General features: G+C 37.2%; 1 protein-coding gene across 2 annotated transcripts; it reads left to right on the top strand.

Moving 5' to 3' along the window:
• The first annotated feature begins 1,707 nt into the window (after window positions 1-1,707).
• LOC135084181 (paired box protein Pax-6-like) lies at window positions 1,708-9,318 on the top strand. Of its 2 annotated transcripts, none has more exons than XM_063978921.1 (7): window positions 1,708-1,798; window positions 3,412-3,545; window positions 5,643-5,776; window positions 6,204-6,246; window positions 6,565-6,688; window positions 7,586-7,730; window positions 8,224-9,318. In XM_063978921.1, the coding sequence occupies exons 2-7, from the start codon at window positions 3,418-3,420 to the stop codon at window positions 8,898-8,900; spliced, it is 1,251 nt and encodes a 416-aa protein (XP_063834991.1). In that variant the 5' UTR covers window positions 1,708-1,798; window positions 3,412-3,417; the 3' UTR covers window positions 8,901-9,318. The 2 variants fall into 2 exon arrangements, with proteins under 2 accessions (XP_063834991.1, XP_063834990.1); XM_063978920.1 differs by lacking the exon at window positions 1,708-1,798 and adding an exon at window positions 3,076-3,149.
• The last annotated feature ends 12,861 nt before the right edge of the window (window positions 9,319-22,179 follow it).

Raw genomic sequence — 22,179 nt, 5'->3', positions numbered from 1 at the left:
CTTTTCATTCAGTCATAACTTTTTTCTGACAGCATATTTTTGATTGCGGTTTGGTTATAATTAATCAGTATTTAGTAGACTATTTTACTACATAGGTCTCGTTAGTGGTGGACATTTGGACCACACTCCATACATTTTTGGTCATTGTCCTTTATCATAGTAAAAAGAGAAACAGGAAGACGAAAAAAAAATAGATCTAGCCATTATACCTAGGCACACTTAGGCAACCTAGTAACTGATGGTGTATACCAAGAACGAAATTATGTTAGTTTACCTTAGCTAGCATATATGGGGGTAATTCAACCACTTAAATGTCTTTGTTTACAATAGTATCCGTCGAGCGAGTATATTTTAAAAATATTGATACTGTAAAAAGTCTTATTTCATGATAATATTCACTTAGTTTTCACAATCAACATAAAAAACTGGGAGAACTAACAGCCCGTTGGGGCCGGGGAAAGTTCTCGAGTGGCGACCACAGGCTGGAAGACGTAGCGTGGGCAGGCCTCCTACTAGGTGGACCGACGATCTGGTAAAGGTCGCGGGAAGAGCCTGGATGCGGGCAGCGCAGGACCGTTCATTATGGAAAACCTTGGGGGAGGCCTTTGTCCAGCAGTGGACGTCATTTGGCTGAAACGAACGAACAGAGATACGCGTTCTTGAAATCGCTGATGGATCATCTATGTTCGAAGGGTTAATTATTAAGGATTAGATTTAGAACGTTACGTTTTAAATCTCATCCAGTTTATTTTAATTAGATAATCATAGCCATGTGACTAACAAAGTCGTATTAAAATAGTATTTATTGCGGGCTTACCTCTTCAAAAAATAAAAAACACAATAGGTACTATCAAACTCAAAACACGTCTCAGATTCCAGACAGAGACAAACATAAACAAGTTCTCCCTCTAAAAACAGTCCGATTTCAGTTCCTAAAGCCACAGAACTAAGCCAGCACTTGGGCACTCGTACGGCCTCCGTAAGCCGCGCTAAGCGCTACACACTGCTATGTGTGTCGTAATAGAACGTCATGAGTTTTCTAGGCGGGCGGAATAGGAGTGGGGTGGAGTCGACGCATAATTTCTTTAATTTTATCTACTCTATTATTCTTCTTCCTCATCTTGTCGTGTCGACAAAAAACCTAAGAATACAGTGTCAGCCCAAAACTCCGCTACAAGAGTGGCGTTGTCAATAGCATTCAATAAATCTTAGTGCGTGCAGTTATTTGGGCACGCTTATTATTTTGCGGTGTGCAAAAATAAAATAATTTATTTTTGTTTCTTACCATTTGTTATATGCTAGTTAACATGATAATTATCTATTTAAAGTCATGGATATGAGGAATTGAGACACAATCAAGAAATTTCAATCTAGGCACAAACTCAGCAGAGCTATGATACTATGCCGAAGAAAGTGGTACTTACAAAAACTTTGGTAGAGACTAATTTTAGTCTTATACCCTCTTATTTTTATCTTACTTTGCCTTCGTTCAGCAGTGGGCAAGTGGACATCCTAGGGCTGAAATGATGGCTTAAGAATAACTTTTAAAATTGTCAGCAAAGAAATAATATATCTCATTTTAAAATAAACATTCCTTTGGCAAAAAAAATCGGAAGAACCAACAAAGTTACAGTTCTACTCCATTCCTTTCTCTGTTCGTCGACCGACAGCGGACCGTCAGGTACGCGGTTCAGTACCACTGACCACGTGACAATAGCTACAGCCTTCAGCTTACAATATTTTTTATTTTATTCCAATAAATTTAGCAAGGACTGGAACACGTCCGAGGAGACAGAAGGTAGGTGTTTATTTATATTTTTAGTTGTGTTTTATTTATTTATTTAGGGAAAACTTTCACAGATTTGTTTAGTGACTTAGTAAAAAAATGGTTAATTACAAATCTCAACTATTTTTTGAGATTTTTTGTTGTGGAACTAAATTAATAATTATTATAACCTGCACTATTTATACTCGAACCCTTAGAAAACTTGTAGTAAAAATCTTAACATAATTAAATCTCAATTATATTTTCATACAGCGACAAATATCAATAAGTTATTGGCGATAAGATAACGTTTCACACACTTCAGGACAAAAATATACCCTCTTACTTTTTTGGTAAAACTATATTTCAATATTAAAGTTAATAAATTAGCTCCCCAACCTCAGAACCTCGAATTTAATTTATTAAGATTAAACTGCGTAGCAATAAGCTCACAGAATAGGCGAAATGCCAAAATCCTTAGCCACAAAACCTCACACTTTTTAGAAAACCTAGGTATATTTGCAATTTTTGAAAAGTAATTCCACCAACATAGGTAGTTTTTCATTTTCGTCTTTATACCCTTGTAAACTTTGTTATTCACATTTGACTGTTAAAATTGATAAAAAATGGACATTTTGAAATTTTTATCATAAAAATGTAATTTTAATTTGTCGTATCAGTCGTTAAAACTTTAAACCAATGACATCTAAGCAAAGTGATAACTTTTTATATTTTATCGCTCTAAAGTTATTTAAAAATCATTTTTCCACCAATTAATAATCATGTTCCAAAAATCAAAACATTTCCAAACATCTAACTGAATTGGTTTATTTCACTTTTCACAACCACACCGCACTATTTTCATCATTTAAAACTTTTCACGCAACTCAAACCCAATCACAAACTTCCGAACGCCATTTTCCCGAATTCCCGAGCTGTCAAAAATTGGCGCCAAAACATGGCGCCTCAACAAAACCGACACGCCAACTGTCCCATGCTCGTAAATGGAAATAACGGCACAAATTATCCTCATTTAGTGGTAATTTAATAAACTTAACTAAATTATAGGCATTTAATTCAATTTAAGCCCCCGTAGGCTCCGCTGTTGTAAGTTATGCCGGTCAATCACCCCCAATGGTGTAGCGTTTCAGGGAATTTATAACTGAGTTTTTAAATAACGGAAAAGGGATAATGGCTGTTCCAGAAGTTAAGGGTTTATTTTGGGACCGCTACAAGTTCAATACAGTTAATAATGACGAGTTCAATGGAAATGTTCATTTAAATTAATTTGTTCGATTCGATTAATTCGATTTTCAATACATTTGAATTCCATGGAGTTTTTTTTAATCTAATTTAAAAATAAAATGGATAGTTTTATAAAAAGGTAAGTTTAGTGATTATATTGTGTTATCGAATGAATGTTTTGTTGTTTGAATTTAAGCTGCGCTATGACAATATGAATACATATTATGCGCTATGATGGTGGGTGAGTCACTCCAAGCCTATGGGGTGTGGGATTCGATTCCTATAATATGTTTTTATGATTTTGAAAAACAGCTTACCTGTGCATGAATAGAATGATAAATATGTACTATGTATGACTTTTTAGTACCTTGTAGTTTAATATTTTCTATTGAATTTCATAGCTCGGCATGGAAGAGTCGCTCGACGGCCGCGAGGGCGGCGCCACCGCCGCAGGCTTCGACTCGGCGGCCATCTTGAATGATGACGTGTCACCCACCACCAGCTTTTGTTACAGCATACCGAATCTCTTCAATGGGTGAGTTAATCATACTAATTAACAATAATAAACATTGAATAACTCAAAAATTATTGGAGCGATTTTAAAAATTCTTTCACTATTAGAATGCTACGTGATCCATGAGTATTTTAGGCCATAGAAGACCGATGTATATGTTCTGCTAGAGATTTTTCTGCCCCACTACCACTTCTTTTTTAACCGACTTATGCCCGTTATCACCATCAATCTCTAATTTTTTAGTGACCCCTATGGTAACACATAAGAGGCATTTTGTTTTCAAAGGGGTCACTTAAAAATTAGGGAGAGAAACCGGGCATTAAGCAAAAGGAGGAGGTCAATTCGGTTGGTTTATTATTTGAACGCTACGACTACGAAATCGGAACGCGACTTGGGGTAAATATAGACGACCTCGCAGTGAGCTACGGTCTACGGCGCTACAAGACTACGAGCTTTTATTGCTTTGGAATATCTTAGAATGTCTTTTGGCAGTGAGTTTGAGTAATGCCTTCGTGATCCAGTTGTTTAAGAAATGAATCAAAGGCTTTGTTTTCAATTCTCAAGTGGTAGGTTTTGAAACAAGTATGTAGAAATAAATACCTAATAAGATAATGCACCTAAAACATTAAAATAACCGAAATTAATTCATAAAATTTTACCGTTATTACCCTTGAACTTACTAACCTTCACCAACTTTTTCGAACTCAATTACCATCCTAATTATATTGTTAAATCGTTATTTATTTATAACCCTGTTCGTAAATACCCTGGTCAGGCTTAAAGTGTAACAGGTGTCCCGGAAGTCGTTTTGTCTACAGGCGGTTAATAAATTTCGGCTGCCTACCTGCCTCCAAAAAGTACACTCTTTCCTCGAAAAAACTACATTAACAGATATATTTAGTAAAGTTTTAACAGTTTCCTTAACCTATTATATAAAGTGAATACCTAAACAATTTGTATGATTAAGTTTTGCAATGTACAGAAACAAAGAATGCCATCTGACTTAATTACAAAAGTGTTTGTTTATAATTATTTCTACCTAATCTTTCACGATTTTACGGAATCTTTAGAAGTGCCCTTAATAAAGGGTTTTTTTGGATTGACTTTCAGTTTATGGGACTATTCCCACCTCTCGTTCCCACCATTGCAACTCCTGTGTAGCCAGGATCTACAGCTTGACCGCCACAAAAACCCAACCAATGAAGGTCAAGTTTCTCCCGGGGGAAAGTTAAACTGTCATTGGACCCGCAACGAAATTAATCAGAAGAACAGGAGGAGTTCGAAATTAAGGTTCGACTTCCCTCCATTGCAAAGCGGAGACAGGTGACAAAGGTAAAGGTTTAAAACCTTTAAGAAAAGATTATGCACCACGGACAATAAATTAAATTAAGGGGGCCTATCTTATGAGCAATTAGCAACTACCTGCCAATAATATTTTTCACAAAATCGCTTAAAAGTACGGAAATTTTTCCTTGTCGCGACAAGATCGGTGTAATAAATTGCGGAAACAGATGTACCTATGTTGTATTGAATTAAGCATTATTATCACGTTCATGTTTCCAAAGATCACACTCCCACAAGATATGATGGGACAGACTGCTCATGACTGACATCATCAGTGGAACACTCGCAAAAAGGAGACGGAACTAGTTTGAATTCGTGAAGTTTATGTTTAAAGTTGCCATGTCCCGTGAGGAACTGCGACGAGCAATGGTCGATTTCTAACCATCGCCTAGTTAGACGTTCGCGTACATTCGGGAAGAATTTATATAAGTGACGTCCTTTGACTGACGTATCCCATCTTTTTTGCCATTCATTAAGTAATTCTTCTTCAACGACTTCTCGTGAATCAAATAATCGACTTACCTATTTGTGATGTGACTTTCAGTTTGTGTCTATCTTACACTTAGCTGATTTTATTTTTTAAAGTTTTTAGTTTAATTTAGGTATGGTCTTTAACCACACTTGTTTAGCCCTCCAATTGGGCCATTGGGCGTGATTCGTATTTCTCTTTTTACACCAACCAACACAGATAACCGCATGAGAGGTACACAAGCTGAAGAATTATTTCAGTGTTTAAGATTTTACTATTTTTATCTTCTTTTACTCTTCTTTCAGCTTGGGTCCCGGCTCAGTTCTGTGTGAGAGACCAGACACTGAAGCAGCGGAGACCTTTACAGCCACCAGTGAGCCTGCCGAGGAAGCGGAGCAGCATCAGTACGACGATGATGAGGAGTACTCGCCGAAGTCAAGTAATAATTGAAAAAGTTTTTACAGCCTTTGTACACTTAGGCAGAAGAACCTACCTTATTTGATAAACAAAAGAAAGGTTGACAATAGTGACTGAGTTTCTTGCGCTGCTTCTTCTCAGCACTGCCCCTTGTCCCGAAGCAGTGGTAGGGTTAATAGTGGGACGTGTAAGTGCTTTTTAAAAGCCTACTTGCATAAATAAATGAGATTTAAGTTTTTTAAAAGATCCAAGTTTTTTGCGCTACTTCTTTTTATTGCCTAATGTTAAAAAAAATCACGTAAAGAGCGTAAAAAGCTTTATAAAGTCCAACCTTAGTAAAATAACTTCAGTTTCACTGTTCATATGCTAATTTTAACTATAGAACTATCTAAGTAATTACTGTTCAGGTTATTTCAGTCTTTATACAAATTGATACATTTCGTTTTCAGATAATAAAGGAGACATACCAAAGCGGAAACAAAGACGCTATCGGTACGTACATAATGTAAAATGAAACATTCGAGTATCCTACCCAAGATAGATTATACTAAGAGAGGAGGAATTGCAGATGACCATCAATATTATGTTTTAAGATTACAAAATTGCGTTATGACATACCTTCGATTTACCATGTACCATCGGCAACAGTGTTAACTATCCATTGCCTGTCATGTCGTCTCGTTCTATCGCAAAGAATCACCATTTGATTAGAGCGAGAGCAAAAACGGAAATCGATAGTTAACAGTGTGGCCGTGTGTACCTAGCTATGTTATTGTTATATTCTCTTAAATTTTTCTATTACAATTTCAGAACTACATTCTCAAACGTCCAGCTAGAGCAGTTAGAGGCTGCATTCCACAAAACACACTATCCCGACGTTTTCTTCAGAGAAGAACTCGCCATGAGGATCGATTTGACAGAAGCTAGAGTCCAGGTACTTTAAACGTATATAAAAAGCTTTAACCGGACAATTACATAACTTTTGTAGTGATATAATCGTGTGCTAACTCTATATTTTTGCTGAAAAAACTGAAGAGGTGCCCGAGTTTGATAGAGAGCTATATTTGGGATTATTCTAAAACGCGTAAAAAGGGCCAGTCAAAGAATTTGATGCTCAAAAATAAAAATATCCGGAAGCAATGGATCAAAAAAGTATAAACCTACAGAATAAAGTCAATTTTAAGTTCATTTTAAAATTACACGGCTGGGAATCGAGGTCCCTTCGCACGCCCACCGAGACCGGCGTATAATCTTTTCCCTCTTTCCATTTTGAAATGGTAAAATTCCATCGATTCCCCATGGATTCCGAGAACTGGGTTAAAATTTAACGATTGAAGAATACAACGCTTTCCTTCATATTGCAAATTGTTTTGTCCGGTTCTTTAAGAAAGAAAGTAGGGTTTTTTTAAATTGTAATCAAAATTTCGCTTAATAATCTTTAGGTTAAACTAAGTGGTTGAACTATAGAAAAATGAAACAGGATTTCGATAACTTAAAATTAAGTCTTCGTTAGTATCTTGTTTGACCCTTCTGGCATTCAGCTCTTCACCACTTCACACCATCTAAATTCCATTAATATAAAAAATACACACACTAATGCATAAGAGAGGATCAAATCCTTGCTGTTCTTTAATTACGAGTAGAAGCATTTATAAGACACTCAAAATTAATTAATCTTGTATTGCTATACTTAATTCTGTTAATTAAGTTTAGCAATACAAGATTAATTAATTTTGAGTGTTAGCTAATAATGCATTGACATAGAGCTCAAAATCGAAATTTAAATTACACCGCTGAAGAAGAATTTTAACCTTAATCCTTTATTTTCCAGGTCTGGTTCCAGAACAGGCGAGCCAAATGGCGCAAGCAGCAGAAGGCTGGCTGCGAGCCCTACCCTGGCAGAGGGGCCAGGTCACCTGAAGAAAGGTCTCCGTCTGCTTTAGCCCTTGAGATGAGAGACTTTATTACTATACCTGGTAAGTTCCAAATATTCTAAAACTACAAACATTACTGCCCGACGGATTAGCCAGCTGAAGTGGCAATTGGCAGGGCACATAATACGCAGAACTGACGGCCAATGAAGCAGCAAGGTACTGGAGTGGAGGTCGTCCACAAGGTGAACCGACGACATCGTAAAGGTAGCAGGAAGGCGCTGGACGCAGGCCGCTACCAACCGGCCAACAAGGAAAGCATTGGGGGAGGCCTATATTCAGTAGTGGACGTCCTATGGCTGAGATGATGATACTACATAGTTTTTTTCTAAAGAAATGTACCTAATTCAAACACTGACCAGGTAATTAGTATAGGAAGTAATTTTGTTTGGTTTCTGTGGTTGGCTCCATAGAAATTTGATGTATTAGAGCACCAAAGGTTTTGTGTTCTTTCAATTACAGTTTGCTACAGTCACATGGTATTTACAACCTACATAATTACATAGAAGATAATTTATCAAAATATTTTTTTTTACAGTATCCTCAACACAAATGGTCAACATAGCAGATACACAAAGCTATACTTCCAAGAAACAACCAGGTCCAGCCATCCATATATCTGCTCTTCCCACAAGGCAAAACCCTCAGATGGATCTGCCTTCCTTCTCCATTCCTCTCCAATACAACCTTGGAACGTTCAAGAAGATCGGAGAAGATGTGCAGCTGGATTTGGAGCCATCAGCAGAAAATGTTCAGCAGCAATGGGACACCAGAATGATACCAAACTTCAATCTTATGAACCTTAAACCCTTACTAGAAAACCGAGAGAATATAGACCTTACTGAACTGAAATATGACGTAAAGAACGAAGGCAGAGTCAGCTTCAGCGATATATCTGGAAGTACAGTCCAAGCTGCTACAATAGAAGCTGATGATATTTTGGACAAAGAAGTTAATGAAGGACAGACCATTTCACCAGACTTTGGGATAGAAAGGTATCAGAATTATCATAGTGAAACTGAGAAGAGATTTAGAGAAACTTTTGATGAAGGCATGATAGAAGATGGGAGGAACGAATTTGTTTGTGATAGTGATTTTTTGTGCAAAAATAGTTTTGATAAAGTTGAGGAGGAGAAACGGAATGAATTTGAGGAGTGTAATCTTTTAGACACAGATGCTAATGTTAGCATGCCAAATTTTGACAGCAGTCTTTAAATTGTATAACTAACAATCATATTTTAGTATTTTAATTAGGTACAACTATTACCCCCATAGCAAGCAGAGCTTGTGCTATGACGACTAGATAATGGATTTATAAACAGGTTAGGGGGTCATTTGAATGATGATCTCATTTACCATAATATCATAACTCTTAGCAAACGCCAAACGTAGTGAAGAACGAACCCCAGCGGACTGAAGCCCTCAAGAAGATAAAGGACAGAGAAAAAACATAACCCTCCTTCTGGCTCAGTCGGGTAAAAAACATGAGATATGGTCTTTGGGGAAGGCCTATTTATCCTACGCTCAGTGGTGGACTATAGATTGATACGTGCAATAACTATTGATAATATTTAGTTTTAAGCTTATTTAATTGTTATGAACAATTTTTGATTAAACTAACGAAATAAATAAACGGTGTCATGTTTTACAAATATAGTGAAAGATGTAATTTAACTACCTACTTCACTCTCAAATAATAAAATAGGTACCTACTTCAAAGATAAGTTTTAAAGTGATGCAGATTAAAAATATTGCTTCGGATTTTAAGGCACTTAAACAAATTAGTATTGCAGGGTGAATTACCCCAGTTTCTACATTTTATGGAATCATTGCGACTGTAAAGAAAAACAAAAGCATCTAGGGGACATATGACATTATGTAAAGTGACAGGACCGTACGTGCCAGTGGTGACAACTAGTGAGCGTAATTAATAAAACCCTCAATGAAGTAGTGTATTTAGGGTCCTATCCTACTATCATGGTATAGGTCTAGTCTAGCGATTAACTCAGTCGGAGCGACACGGGAGGGTGTTTTTGTGGGTCCGTGGTCGAGTCCCCCAGTGTTTGACGCACCCGTGGTCGACGCCCCCGATTTAAATTAATTTAATATCATATTTTTTTCGGCTTTTGCACTAAGTACAGTCAACGAAAACTAATAAAAAAAACAATGATTTTGCATGTTTACTGTTGTTATACTAAAAAGTAAAAGATGTGATTTAATTCCTATTAATTGTTATTTTTGTTATTATTACAAAAATTAAAATGTTGTAGTTAATTTTTTGTTATAAATACTTAAAACTTATATAATTTAAACTTTTATTTGTAGTTAGTTAAATGTAGAGAGAGTAGAGTTATTTTAGACTGATAAAGGGTGTTTGGCTGAAGGTTAGACAAACTTCGTGGATATATAGATAGGGTCATTTTAAGCCCACGCCCATTTTTGTGCCGTACTGTACATTTAATTAAAAATTGCTTCAAATCAAATTTCACTGACCGGGCGTCGACCACGGGTGCGTCGAACACTGGGGGACTCGGCCACGGACTCGTTTTTGTAACGTCAAAAGTCAGTGACACTTCAGATTTCCTTCAGATTGATATGCTCACGTTATAATAAGTCAATATCACACCTCCCGTGCTGTAAACCTCAGGCATTGACTGAGTTGAGTAACCTATAGTGTATGCATGGCCTTATGCCTTCGATTGGATGCGTTAGGCTGATTACAGAGCAGCGATCTATTTATAAGAGACTGCAGTGTGATCGAGGGTGCGATAGGCCAGTGATTTGCACGTTTACCTTGAAGTTCTTGGAAGTTCTTAATACTTCTTACATAACAGTTAAAAGATTTATGACTTCATAGACTGCATTTATTGACTGGATGTATGAAAAATAAAGCGTTCGAAAGCAGTATTTAGTTATATTAGCCCAATGGTGTCTGCATGTGTCGCTTTCAATACCTTTCCTTTTATATGTCACAGAATGTCTTCATGTAAGTAAGTGCTTATTTTTTTTTACAAAAAAAAGTCCATTACAGACGTGCCGGTCTTCTTATAAAAATGCGATTTAATAAATGAATAAAATTTGCTAATCTCCTTTCAAGTGATATTAACAATAATAAATAAATATAAAAAAATACAAATAATTGGACAAAGACGTGCTTATCCCTGATCTAATAAATTTAATCATCTACCAAACTTTATAAAACTTGGTTACGCTTTTAAAACGTATCGTTATTTAATAACAAATAACGTTATGCAATATAATTTATTTTAAATAAAGTATAAACCTTCGCTTACTATAAAATTAAACGCTCTGCCTTAATCCAGCGACATTTCCTAACTTCAATCTTGAGGGTACATTTTACTGGTGCAATTCCGAAAAACGAGCGTCCACCGAAGGGTTCCGTAGATGGGATAATTAACTTAGGCAGTTATAACGCACCCCAATCTGTAGGCAATCCAAAAGCGAGTTATGCTCAATTTGAACCGTTCGTGGTGAATTAACTATTAAAACGTGGTTCCGTAGAAATCGAGGGCGGCCATGATTGGTACCTTAATTTGACGGTTATAATTCAGTTGTTTGTTGTCTATGCCCTTGGAGATTCAACAGGCTTCAATCGAGGATATTGTTCTACAAAGCCTTAAAGGATGAAACACACTTATCCACCTGGAAACGGATCGTCCGTATCAACTCTTTGTATTGTAATTCTTTGTATGAAACTTCGTACTGCAACGCACACTTATCCGCACCATAACGTAAACGCCTCGCCTTGCGGTTGAAGCGCGGCCGGCGCATGGTGAAAGGCGTACAGTGCTGATCCCTTTCCAGGTTTATAAGTGTGTTATGACCTTTGTTCTGAACTTCATAACTTCGAATAAGTTGTAGTGTTGTGGGTACAATCATTGTTAACTGTCTCAATTGGACGCTGGTCATAGTCAGAAAATCTGTGGTATTTCATGAGTCAGTTGATGAAAATATGTGAAAGGTAGTCCAACGAAGCGCATACTTTTAGTAACTATACATTTATAAGGCTGAGTTCTACCACCTAACTTTGACCGTAACTTTAACGTTAACCGGTGTTTTTGTATGGAGTTTGACAGATTTTTGACGTTTGTCAAAGTTAAAGTAAGATGGTGCAACCCAGCCTAAGTAATAAATTATGCTCTGGGTACCTACCATGAGTTTACGATAAGTGTACTCGCTAGCGAGTACGTCAAAAATCTCTATGAAGATTTTGTTTCTTGAAAGTAGCCGCTAGGGGCGCTGAACAATATTTCATACAAGTAATGTCATTTTTTTACGCAGTCGCTAGCGAGCACACCTAACGTAAACTCATGGTAAGCACACTGAAGTGATAAAGACATAAAAACAATTGAAATTCGAAAGTGTAACTGGGATTGTCTTGCTTTTTCAAACCTTCTTGAATGAATCAGCAATAAATCTGAAACACCCGTGATATCAGGAAGTCAGCAACGGGGTTCTGTCACAGCCTTTCCGACGGGATATCTCTCTATTGAGGTAAGTAAGTATCCCACCAAAAACATTCTGTAAAAAACTAGCCAAGTCTCGTTAGAGCTGCTTGTTTATATCTAAAAAGTAATGAAATCTAGACAAAGTCGTGCCAAGTCTATGATGGTTCCTTACTGCGATTTCTTTATTATTATAGTTAATGTTGTGTGACTTGGCCGTTGAACAATCTTTATTATGATAATCATACACAAGTATTATTGAAAATTGAAATACGCAGCTTTATTAAGCCTACAATTGACTGGTTATTGAATCAACGTTTTCCAAGTGGCAATTTTCCATCGTCAATGGGTAGCGGTTCTGGCGACAGATTGGTTAATCGACGGGGGGGTCTAGAAAGGAAAAAAAATCTGGACACCGCGGTGCAGAAAATCAACACTCAAAGTGCTAGCGCCATCTAGCGGTGAGTGGTACAGGCGAACACCACGGTGCCGGTGTGGCGCTAGTAGTATTGATTATGAATGTGGTGTTACTCCAGACCTTCGATTTTCCTAGTTTTTATAGTTTTCCCTTTAAGTGGCCATTAAACCCTAACTCTGTACCAAATTTCAACTCTCTGAGTTTATGGGAAGTACTAGTTCTATTTTGATGATCATCAGTGAGTCACTCACTCAAGTGTCATAAATACGAAACTTTGCTTTCGCTTAACTTCGGAACTAAATGACCTACAGACTTGAAATTTTGGATTTTAACTATGTGATTATAGCTTAATAGATGACGAAAATTTCTGCGTTCTGGTATTATCCAGAGGTTCTCAAATAGGGGCCTGAAAATGCGGCGAAATGGTTCCAGTAAAGGATGGTACGGCAGTGTTTGCTTCGCGCTCGACTTGGCGGGGGCACTGCCGTGCCCCCAGACATACAGGGTGGAATCGTTAAGTGATCTCATTCGATTATTTCTAAATTACACAAGATATCGAAAATCTGGTTACTGATCCTGAAAGTGCTTCACAAGCTCTTTCAAACGATAGCAATAATAGGTTACAGAATAAACTGTATCTATCCAAAAATTCGATGTTTCCAGTTGTACCTACCCACATTGTCATTTACGGTACACATGAGGACTTTTCTTCTCCAATCGTTGAATATTTTGCGATTGATGGTGAAAGCTACTGATATCGGTGAGTTTGGTTTTTTGCAGTTTTCCTAATTTCCGATTTTACCAATTGGTGCACTGATGATCTGGTTAAGGTTAAGGAAGGTGCTGGATGCAAATAGTCTAAACCCAGCCGATCGTTGTATCGTTCTATAGTGGTGCTAAAATCAAATTCTGCAAGCGTTTTCCGACAGTTTTGTGTTTTTCGACGACAGGCGTTTTCCACTACGAACTATTCACCTACAGAACTTTTCACCTGTGGACGAAAACTAGCTGAATAAATAGCAGATTCAAGTGGCAGTGGGCGGGGCACATAGCTCGTAGAGACGATGGCCGTTGGGGCAGAAAAGTTCTCGAGTGGCGACCACGGACAAGAAGTCGTAGCATGGGCAGGCCTCCCACTAGGTGGACCGACGATCTGGTGAAGGTCGCGGGAAGAGCCTGGATGCGGGCAGCGTAGGATCGGTCGTTATGTAAATCCTTGGAGGAGGCCTTTGTCCAGCAGTGGACGTCATTTGGCTGAAACGAACGAACGAACAATGGTGGAGGCAACCCAGCAATGGACTAAAGGCTAATTTAGTTAGCTCAGTCTATAAGGCTGATAATAAACAGTCTAGCTATTTCACTAAATGGTTAAAACCTAAACAAAGTAAAATCTGAAATTCAGTCATTATCCACCGTGAAATTTTCCTTTCTTAGTAAATATAATACTTTTGAGAACAAGTACAGCTTATAATAAGGCCGTTTTCTTTTGTGACACGCCACCTCGCTAACCACGTTGTTAAAGGGACGTGAAACTATCGATATTTTTATATTGATATCGATAAAATATGTGATAGTTATAAAAAAACATTTCATTTACGAGTAGCGTCATTGGGGCTCAAATTGAATACTTTTAATTATTAAGTTCCAGCTGTGAGAGTTATTCGTATATTCCATGCATTCGGGTAAGTTTTTTTTTATGCATAACAAGGCACCTGGTTTTAAGTGGGATGCGGTCTAGGATGGTACATATCTGCCCTGTAAGTGCCTATTCACTCTCGCCTTGAGTTATTCGGAATAGCATTCTTTGGAACCGGAGTTCCAATTTTTAGAAATAAGAATCAGTCACAGTTAAAATTTGTATGGTATTGGGACAAATAAATGAAATAAAAATATGTCGATATATCGATAGTTCATTGACAACACTATCACCTTTGTTGCTTTGGTTTCAACCCGAGGGGATTTTCCTTTGTTTTGAACCTGTGATTGTGGGTTTTTATTGTTGGAAGACTATTTCCTATGCGTTAAAGAAGTTAATGTACGCTTTACAAATATATAAGTGCTTTTATTTTATTTTCATGTTAATGTTATGTGTTTATAACATTGGAGTTTTTAAGATAGAAGCAGCTAAAGGCGTACGATTCTTATAGATAGGAAAAAGCTTCGAAGCTTCTTAGTGATGGGGTTAAAGGGTGATAATATTACATCGTTTATGGGTCAAAAGAAGACTTTGTTTTATAATACGAGTATGTGTGATTCTTCTGTGGCTAACTGCACAAAGTGACCTGTTATTTTTAAACTACATACTGGATATTTTCTGTAAATGATTAGACATACCAATATACCTACATAGATTATTTTATGCAGAACTAGGCAGATATTTGACCGCAATCACACCTTAGACAAGTTGCAAAATTGGACAGTTTTTATGTCGAAAGATGTCGAAAAACCTTATTTTGTATGCAGTTACAACGGATTCGAGTTTCGATTTGATAAAAAAGTACCACTTTTGCTACCACTGATGTTAATAAGATGCAGTAGGGTGGTAGAATACTAGTAAAAGCCTATTGACTCGTGCATTTAACCGCAGTCAAAATGGACTTCGCTAAAACGGTCCCAGTAAACAGTTTTTGTAGAACTAGCGACTCTCGTGCGTGCAGGTTCTCGCGTGTCAGTTAAAAGTAATAATACGGACCGACTATTGGTCATTTAAGTTGGTTAAAGCTTTTCGTTGTGGGTGTGACGTGGCATTGAAGATTGTGGGGTTAGCCGAAGATATAATATTTTAGTCGGCTTTTGATTTGCGATGAATGCCATGTTTTTGGTTGCTCCAATAACGTATCATAATAATATTACAAATGCGAAAACTTGTGAGGATATGGATGTGTGTTTGTCACTCTTTTATGCAAAAGCAATTGAACGGATTTTGATGAAAATGCGCCATAAAATCCTAACTTAACAAAGCTTGTATCTACTAGGTATGGCTAACCAAATACCTCTACATACTTAGGTCATTTCATTTCATTCCGTAAATACTTACATATTATTTCTTTTAAAAACCTTAGACCAATAAATAAACTGATATTTCAATGTTATTTAATGTTTGCACTGTTAGGGCATCGAGCCCATGACCTCTAGTAAAGTAGTAAGGTACGCAAACCACTAGGTTATTTTCAATAATTGTACCTGCCCAAAATATGAAATGATTTACACTAATGATGTTCAGTAATCACTAATATTGTTCTGCGAAATTAATTGGGACGTTCAGACGAACATTATTATTTGGTTGCCAATATTTTTGAAATTAAAAGACAGAAAGAAAGAAATATTTTTTTTATTTAGTCCAAATATCCTTAGACTACTTACAACATAGTTACTTACATAGTTTGATTTGAACCAAAATGGCAGCCACTCAGCATGTGTTATGCTCTAGGTTAGGACCTAGAGCATAACGCCGGTATGCAAAACGCTGCAGTTGTGATTTTCGTAAAAAATATAGAGTTTTATTATAATTATATTGAACGGTACATTGTATATTTATTTCATAGCATAACTCTAATAAAAAAAACAACAAACCAAGAGTCTTTGAGAACTTATGAAACTGTTTGATATAATAATCTGTAGTTATAATTCATAAGTTATCTAGATTTATAAGAGGTATAGGAGTATTTAGTCTACACTCCTCACGATGGCCAAATGGGTTGTGGAGGCCTGATGTTCGTATATTATATTATTTTGCCCCCAAGTCGCCTTTTACGACATCCACAAGAAGAGTAGGTGTTATTTTACTCTGCCAAAACCACACTGTACACTTGTTATGTCAGCTATAAGCATTCTGGGAGTGGGTAGTCAATGCGAAAAATCGCTCAACGGTTGGAATGTGCGGGTGTCAAAATGTCCATACGGACCGGCTGTTAGTGTGGCAAAAAGTATGAACGTCGAAATGAGCAATGGTTAAAATGATCTGAAGTTAAATGACTTCGGGTTTATTCGAACAAGCGTCTTATTGTATAATAGCAGTGAACACGTGCTTAAATGCATCAAGGTAAAAATGTCAAAAAAAACTCTTTATGACTGGACTACAAGAACATTGAACAATTTGACATTTAATTTTATTAATTTAATCATGAGCACAATATATCAGTTGATAATTTTATCTATCACACCTTTTGTTGTACTTGTATTTTGTGATGTGTACCATTTGTCACTAAACCATTGTAACCATGGTAATAATGTACATTTTGACACTGGGACTTTTTGACGTTCATACTTTTTGCCACACTAACAGCCGGTGCGTATGGACATTTTGACACCTGCACATTCCAACCGTTGAGCGTTTTTTCGCATTGACTACCCACTCCCAGAATGGCTATATGTAGACAAAGCCAAAGCTAGTAATATAATTATAGCTCAAAATAAATGCTGGACATAAAATGAGTTTCCTCAACAATTATGTGAGCAATTTGAATGTGTAAATACTAAAACCAATTGATCAATACGTCGATGCTCCAAAAGGTCCACTACGATAATCAATTTCGATATATCGACTCTATCTGTCTCTATCTTTTGTACCAAATAAAGCGAGACAGAAGATGAGGATTAAAATCGAAATTGTACATCAGAATAGGATCTTTATTTACGGTATCATTACAATCGAAGTATATGACATGTGATACCTAACAACAGTTCCGGGGTAATCCGGAGTAATTTCCATTGGATTATTAACTTTATGGCCTACCCTCGAAGGTTCAAGGTTAAAGTGACGCTGTTTGACCTTAGCAACATAAGGAATTCAGTCAAGTGCGTGATAAACACGCATAATTTATACTTTGGTAATTAGTTTAGTCAAGTGTTATGTAAGTATTGTGGTAGGGTCTTATGTGGTTTATAATAGGTACTATTTTACATTGAAATATACCGTCACCGTCGTGGCAGAATTAAATAACTGACACTTTTGGCAAAAACCACTTTTTCCACTTTTTGTATAGTAGAAAGTGTTACCTATATTTTGGTCTCACTCTCGTGGCAATATCTATGATATTTCCAAAGATATCTTCAGTTTAGTGAAACTATTGACCATAAATTACAACTCTGTTTGTTGTAGAATTAACGTGGCAAAACTGAATAAGTGACTTTATTTATTTCTGCCACAACTCACTGCGAAACATTGCTTCAAAATACTTGTACTAAGAAAGTCAATAAGTGACTTTATTTAATTCTGCCACAACTCGATCCGAAACATTGCTTCAAAATATTCGTACAATTGTGTTTTTGATTTATGTCATTTTTGTAACATTACTTTAAATGTTACTTTTAATTTCAATGTTCATTACTCAGATGTTGAATCTGGATAGTTACCTTCATCATCATCATCATTTGAGCCATATAGGATGTCCGCTGTCGAACATAGGTCTCCCCCAATGATTTCCAATATGACCGGCTGGTAGCGGTCTGCATCCAGTGCTTTCTTGCTACCTTTATGAAGTCCACGTTATGCTTTCCGGTACGTGCCCTCCACTACAGAACCTTGCTGCCCCATCGTCTGTCAGTTCTGCGTACTATGTGCCTTGTCTCTTGTACAGAAAAACCGAGCATAGCCCTCTTCTTGCGCACGCTGTGCAACTTTGAGCTTATTTATAAGGCCTTTAAGTAAGAGGCCGCGTTCCCGAGCCGTATATCATCAGTAGTAACACATACAGATTGTAGATTTTCGTCTTTAGGCACTGAGATATTTTGGATGAAAGGATGTTGTGTAGTTTCCCGAACGCTGCCCAGCCGAGTTGGATTCGACCTCTTTCTCTACCTAGCTGAAACGTTTGTCCGAGGTAGACATACTTGTCAACAATCTCGAGATTCGAGCTCCTAACCGAAACTGGGTAGGACGCAACAGACATTCGACAAAAGCTTCGTTTTTCCATGTTGTTCACCCGAAGGCCTACCTTTTGGGAGATTAAGGTCTTCGAGCATTATGCCGAGGTCTTCCAATGACTTTGCCATGACCACACAATATCGTCTGCAAACCGAAGGTGAGTGATGTACTCGTCGTTGATGTTTATGCCGAATCCTTTCTATTCAAGGAGTTGGAAAGCGTCTTCCAATGCAGCGGTGAATAGTTTCGGAGATCCGGAGATATAACATCTCCCTCATGCCTCGCTGCAGAGGAATCGCCCTCGTACTCCACTCCTGTACTCGGACCAATATGGTGGCGTGTACAAGCACTTCAGCACCTCGATATGTACCGATACTTTTCAGAAACCGGCTTGTTCGGGAGGCTGGAAGTCATCGACCCTACGCGCGAGATCATTCGTGATAACTTTCGAAAACAGCTTGTAAACATGACTCAGAAGCGAGATTGGTCAGTAATTCTTCAGCAAGGTTTTATCCCCTTTCTTGAAAAAGAGTACCACCACGCTTCTGTTCCATGCCTCTGGCGTTGTTCCCTGGAGTAAGATGAAGTTGAATAGTCTCTGAAGGACTTGACTTTAATATCGATGTTCCACCCGCGTTTAGAAGCTCCGAGGTTATTCCGTCATCCCCCGTTGCCTTGTTGTTCTTTAGGTGTTTGAGAGCCATCCTAATCTCGTATAGGCTGATAATGCTGATATCCACAATATCTTCGTCGAGGTATATAGCTGTCCATAAAACTTTTCAATCTCACCCAGAACCTCGGCTTTTGTTTACGTTACACTACCTTCCGCAGTCTTCAGCTTTGTCAGCTAGCTTCGCCCAATAGAGTAGTCTCTTGCAAACACTTTGGAGCCTTGGTTCCGCTCTATCGTCTCTTTAATACTATTTGTATTAAAGTTGCGAACATCATGTCGGAAGACTTCCATATCTGTCTATTAAGCTGCCGATGTGCCTTAGCGTCAACGGAGATCTGCAGAGACATTGAACGTCGTTCTGCCATGACGTTGAGGGTAAGGGATCCCTATGGATCCCTTGGGAGAGATCCCTATTACAGTTTTATTGTTTTTGGATTATTTTAATTTTGATATTAATTTTGATGTTGGTTCTTTCAATTGTATTTCAATGTTATAAGAATCTGATGTTTATGGTTACCATACCAATTTGTTAAACATTTATAAGTATTAAATAAGTAGGTATATTCTAGTATTATTTAACAATTTTACAGATTTTGACTAAAATTGCATTGGCAAAATAAATAAAATAAAATGAATAAATCAACATTTAGGTCAATAAAAGTGTGGCAAAATTAAACAAGTGTACTTATTCAATGGAAATATTCGTTTTTGTAATACCTTGGTTGTGGTAAAACTAAATAAGTGACATACAAAAACTAAATAACTGCAACTTTTTTGTAAAATACGGTTGTGGCAAAACTAAATAATTACATTTTTATTTTTTTATTTAAAATAATACAAAGTAACATCATCTAAGAATATTGAATTAATAAAGGTAAATTTGCTGTATAAAATATCAAAAGACCGATAGTAAAATATTTTTACCCTTAAAAGTTATCGCCATTTTTAACGAAAAAAAATACAAAAACGTGAATATCTCGCAACTTTGGTTTTGTCAGTTATTTAATTCTGCCACGACGGTGACGATACGTAGTCTGATGTTGTACATAATATTATGTACCTACCTATAAATAGCTATAGTTATGATTTAACATAATACGGTTTAAGTTGGTCATATTACGATCTAGTTTCTGCCCACGGCGTCGTACGTATGGGTTTCCATGAATTGTAGAGTTTAATAAGATATAGAATGAAGTTCCAACTTTCGCGTTTATTACATGTAGATAGCCCGGGTTCACCAGCAATCCCTAATTTTTAAGTGACCGCCATGGTAACACAATCACATAACAGTTAAAAATTAGGGATTGATGGTGAAAACGGACGTAACCTTTATTTATTTTATTTTATTTTATTTGAAAATGTTCCAGGAAAACACATAAAATCAAATTAGCTGCTTTGGATGAAGAAATACCTACTTGATTTCTTTTACTTCTTAGAAACGAAGAAACTCGATACTTCGTGGAACCATTTTGGTGTATTAAATCTATATCAGTTTCTTATTTCAATATACAGGGGCCAGTAAGAAATATAAAGCTTATTAAATTTTTTAGAAAGGCCACCATTTTTGCGAAACATGTTTCTCAGAAAATCAATTTCTAAATCAGAATCAATCGATTATTGTGGTGCCTTTTTGTATTTCAAATATTTTTAAAATGTACGCGTACGCGTGGACCCCGTTTAACTCCCTTAGGGGATTTCGTAAAATCCGTTCTTAGCGGATGTCTACACCTAAGAAACCTACCTGCCAAATGTCAAATTTGTAGGTGTTATAATTTCTGAGATTTCGTGATAAGTGAGTCAGTCAGTGACTGACTTTTTTACTGAGTTTTATTACTGATGGCCGAGGCCTGGCGATCGCGGACCTAATGACGTTAGGCTTCCCATTCGATGGACTGATGATCTGGTGGAGGTCGCGGGAAGCATCTGAATGCGGGCAGCGCAGGACCTGTCGTTGTGAAATCCTTGGGGGAGGCCTTTGTCCAGCAGTGGACGTCATTTGGCTGAAACGAACAAACGAACTTTTGAGGAATGCTGAAATCTCATCCCTTTTCCAATTCATTAATTTACAGCATCCGCAAATATTTCTGTATTATCGAGTTTTCTATATCAGTTCTCGATTGAGAGAATGGGGTCGAATAGTCTGGGTCATCTTTAAATATTCCACCAAATTGATATTGCGATCCAATCAACTCTATTCCAATGATGATAGACCTGATTTTAGTGTGGCAGGTGAAGCTATAATTTTGCAATAAATAATTGCATTAAAGTTGAAACGTCGGTTCAGAATAATGTAAGCTCTGTGAGATTTGAAATGCTTTTAGCTACGGTAATAGATTGAATATAATTAAAAATATAGGCTTACTATCTCTCCTATAATTTATGTAAACACTGCGGCCTAATACATAGATTTGTTTACGTAGGCTAGCCTTTGCCCGCGGCCTAGTAATTTCCTAACCAAAACTGGGCTCAATCACACAAACACATTTATTCCTAGGAATCGAACCCAGCATCTCCTCGTCAAGAGAATCCTACGCTCTGTCAAATGAAGTCTTAACTTTGTAGAGATAGTTTGGGACCCAGGGAAAAACGTAGGATAGTTTCTATCCCGGGTTTTTGAAGGGATCTTTTTCTTTTTCTTGTCGTCGACAACAAACTTATACAGCGTCAGCCCAAAACTCCGTCACAAGAATGGCGTTGTTAGTAACCTTCATTAAATCTTCCAGCGTGCAGTTGTTTGGGCACGCAGGGCACAACATCATGTGCTTCTTCGACTGGGGAATAAAACCACACTTTCAATCCAAGTAAAAATAGTTTAAAGGCATAATTATGCGTGAGACATTCGGTGCCAGACTAAAAACACGCGGGGGATGCTATAGGCAAAAGCTAGTTTAAGTGCGAATTAGGCAGGTAAAGTCCAATGCACTCTGCCATTTAAATACTCATCTGCTTTATAAGCTATATTATAACTATTCATCTCGCTCTTACATCCCAAAATGCTGATATGAGTGAGAGAGATGCTGTATCAAATCTCTACGGAGTTCGCCCGCTGGGGCAGAAGCAATTCCGCCACT

The sequence above is a fragment of the Ostrinia nubilalis genome, chromosome 25 (genome assembly GCF_963855985.1).
Source record: "Ostrinia nubilalis chromosome 25, ilOstNubi1.1, whole genome shotgun sequence".
Classification (NCBI taxonomy): Eukaryota; Metazoa; Arthropoda; class Insecta; order Lepidoptera; family Crambidae; genus Ostrinia; species Ostrinia nubilalis.
The sequence above is the reverse complement of the archived record's forward strand: the minus strand, read 5'-3'. Positions and strand labels throughout refer to the sequence as shown.

Coding starts and splice junctions, on each gene's coding strand:
- LOC135084181 (XM_063978921.1), top strand. CDS start 3,418: ATGGAAGAGTCGCTCGACGGCCGCGAGGGCGGCGCCACCGCCGCAGGC. Junction 6,247..6,564: donor CGGAAACAAAGACGCTATCG/GTACGTACATAA, acceptor TTACAATTTCAG/AACTACATTCTCAAACGTCC. Junction 7,731..8,223: donor AGACTTTATTACTATACCTG/GTAAGTTCCAAA, acceptor TTTTTTTTACAG/TATCCTCAACACAAATGGTC.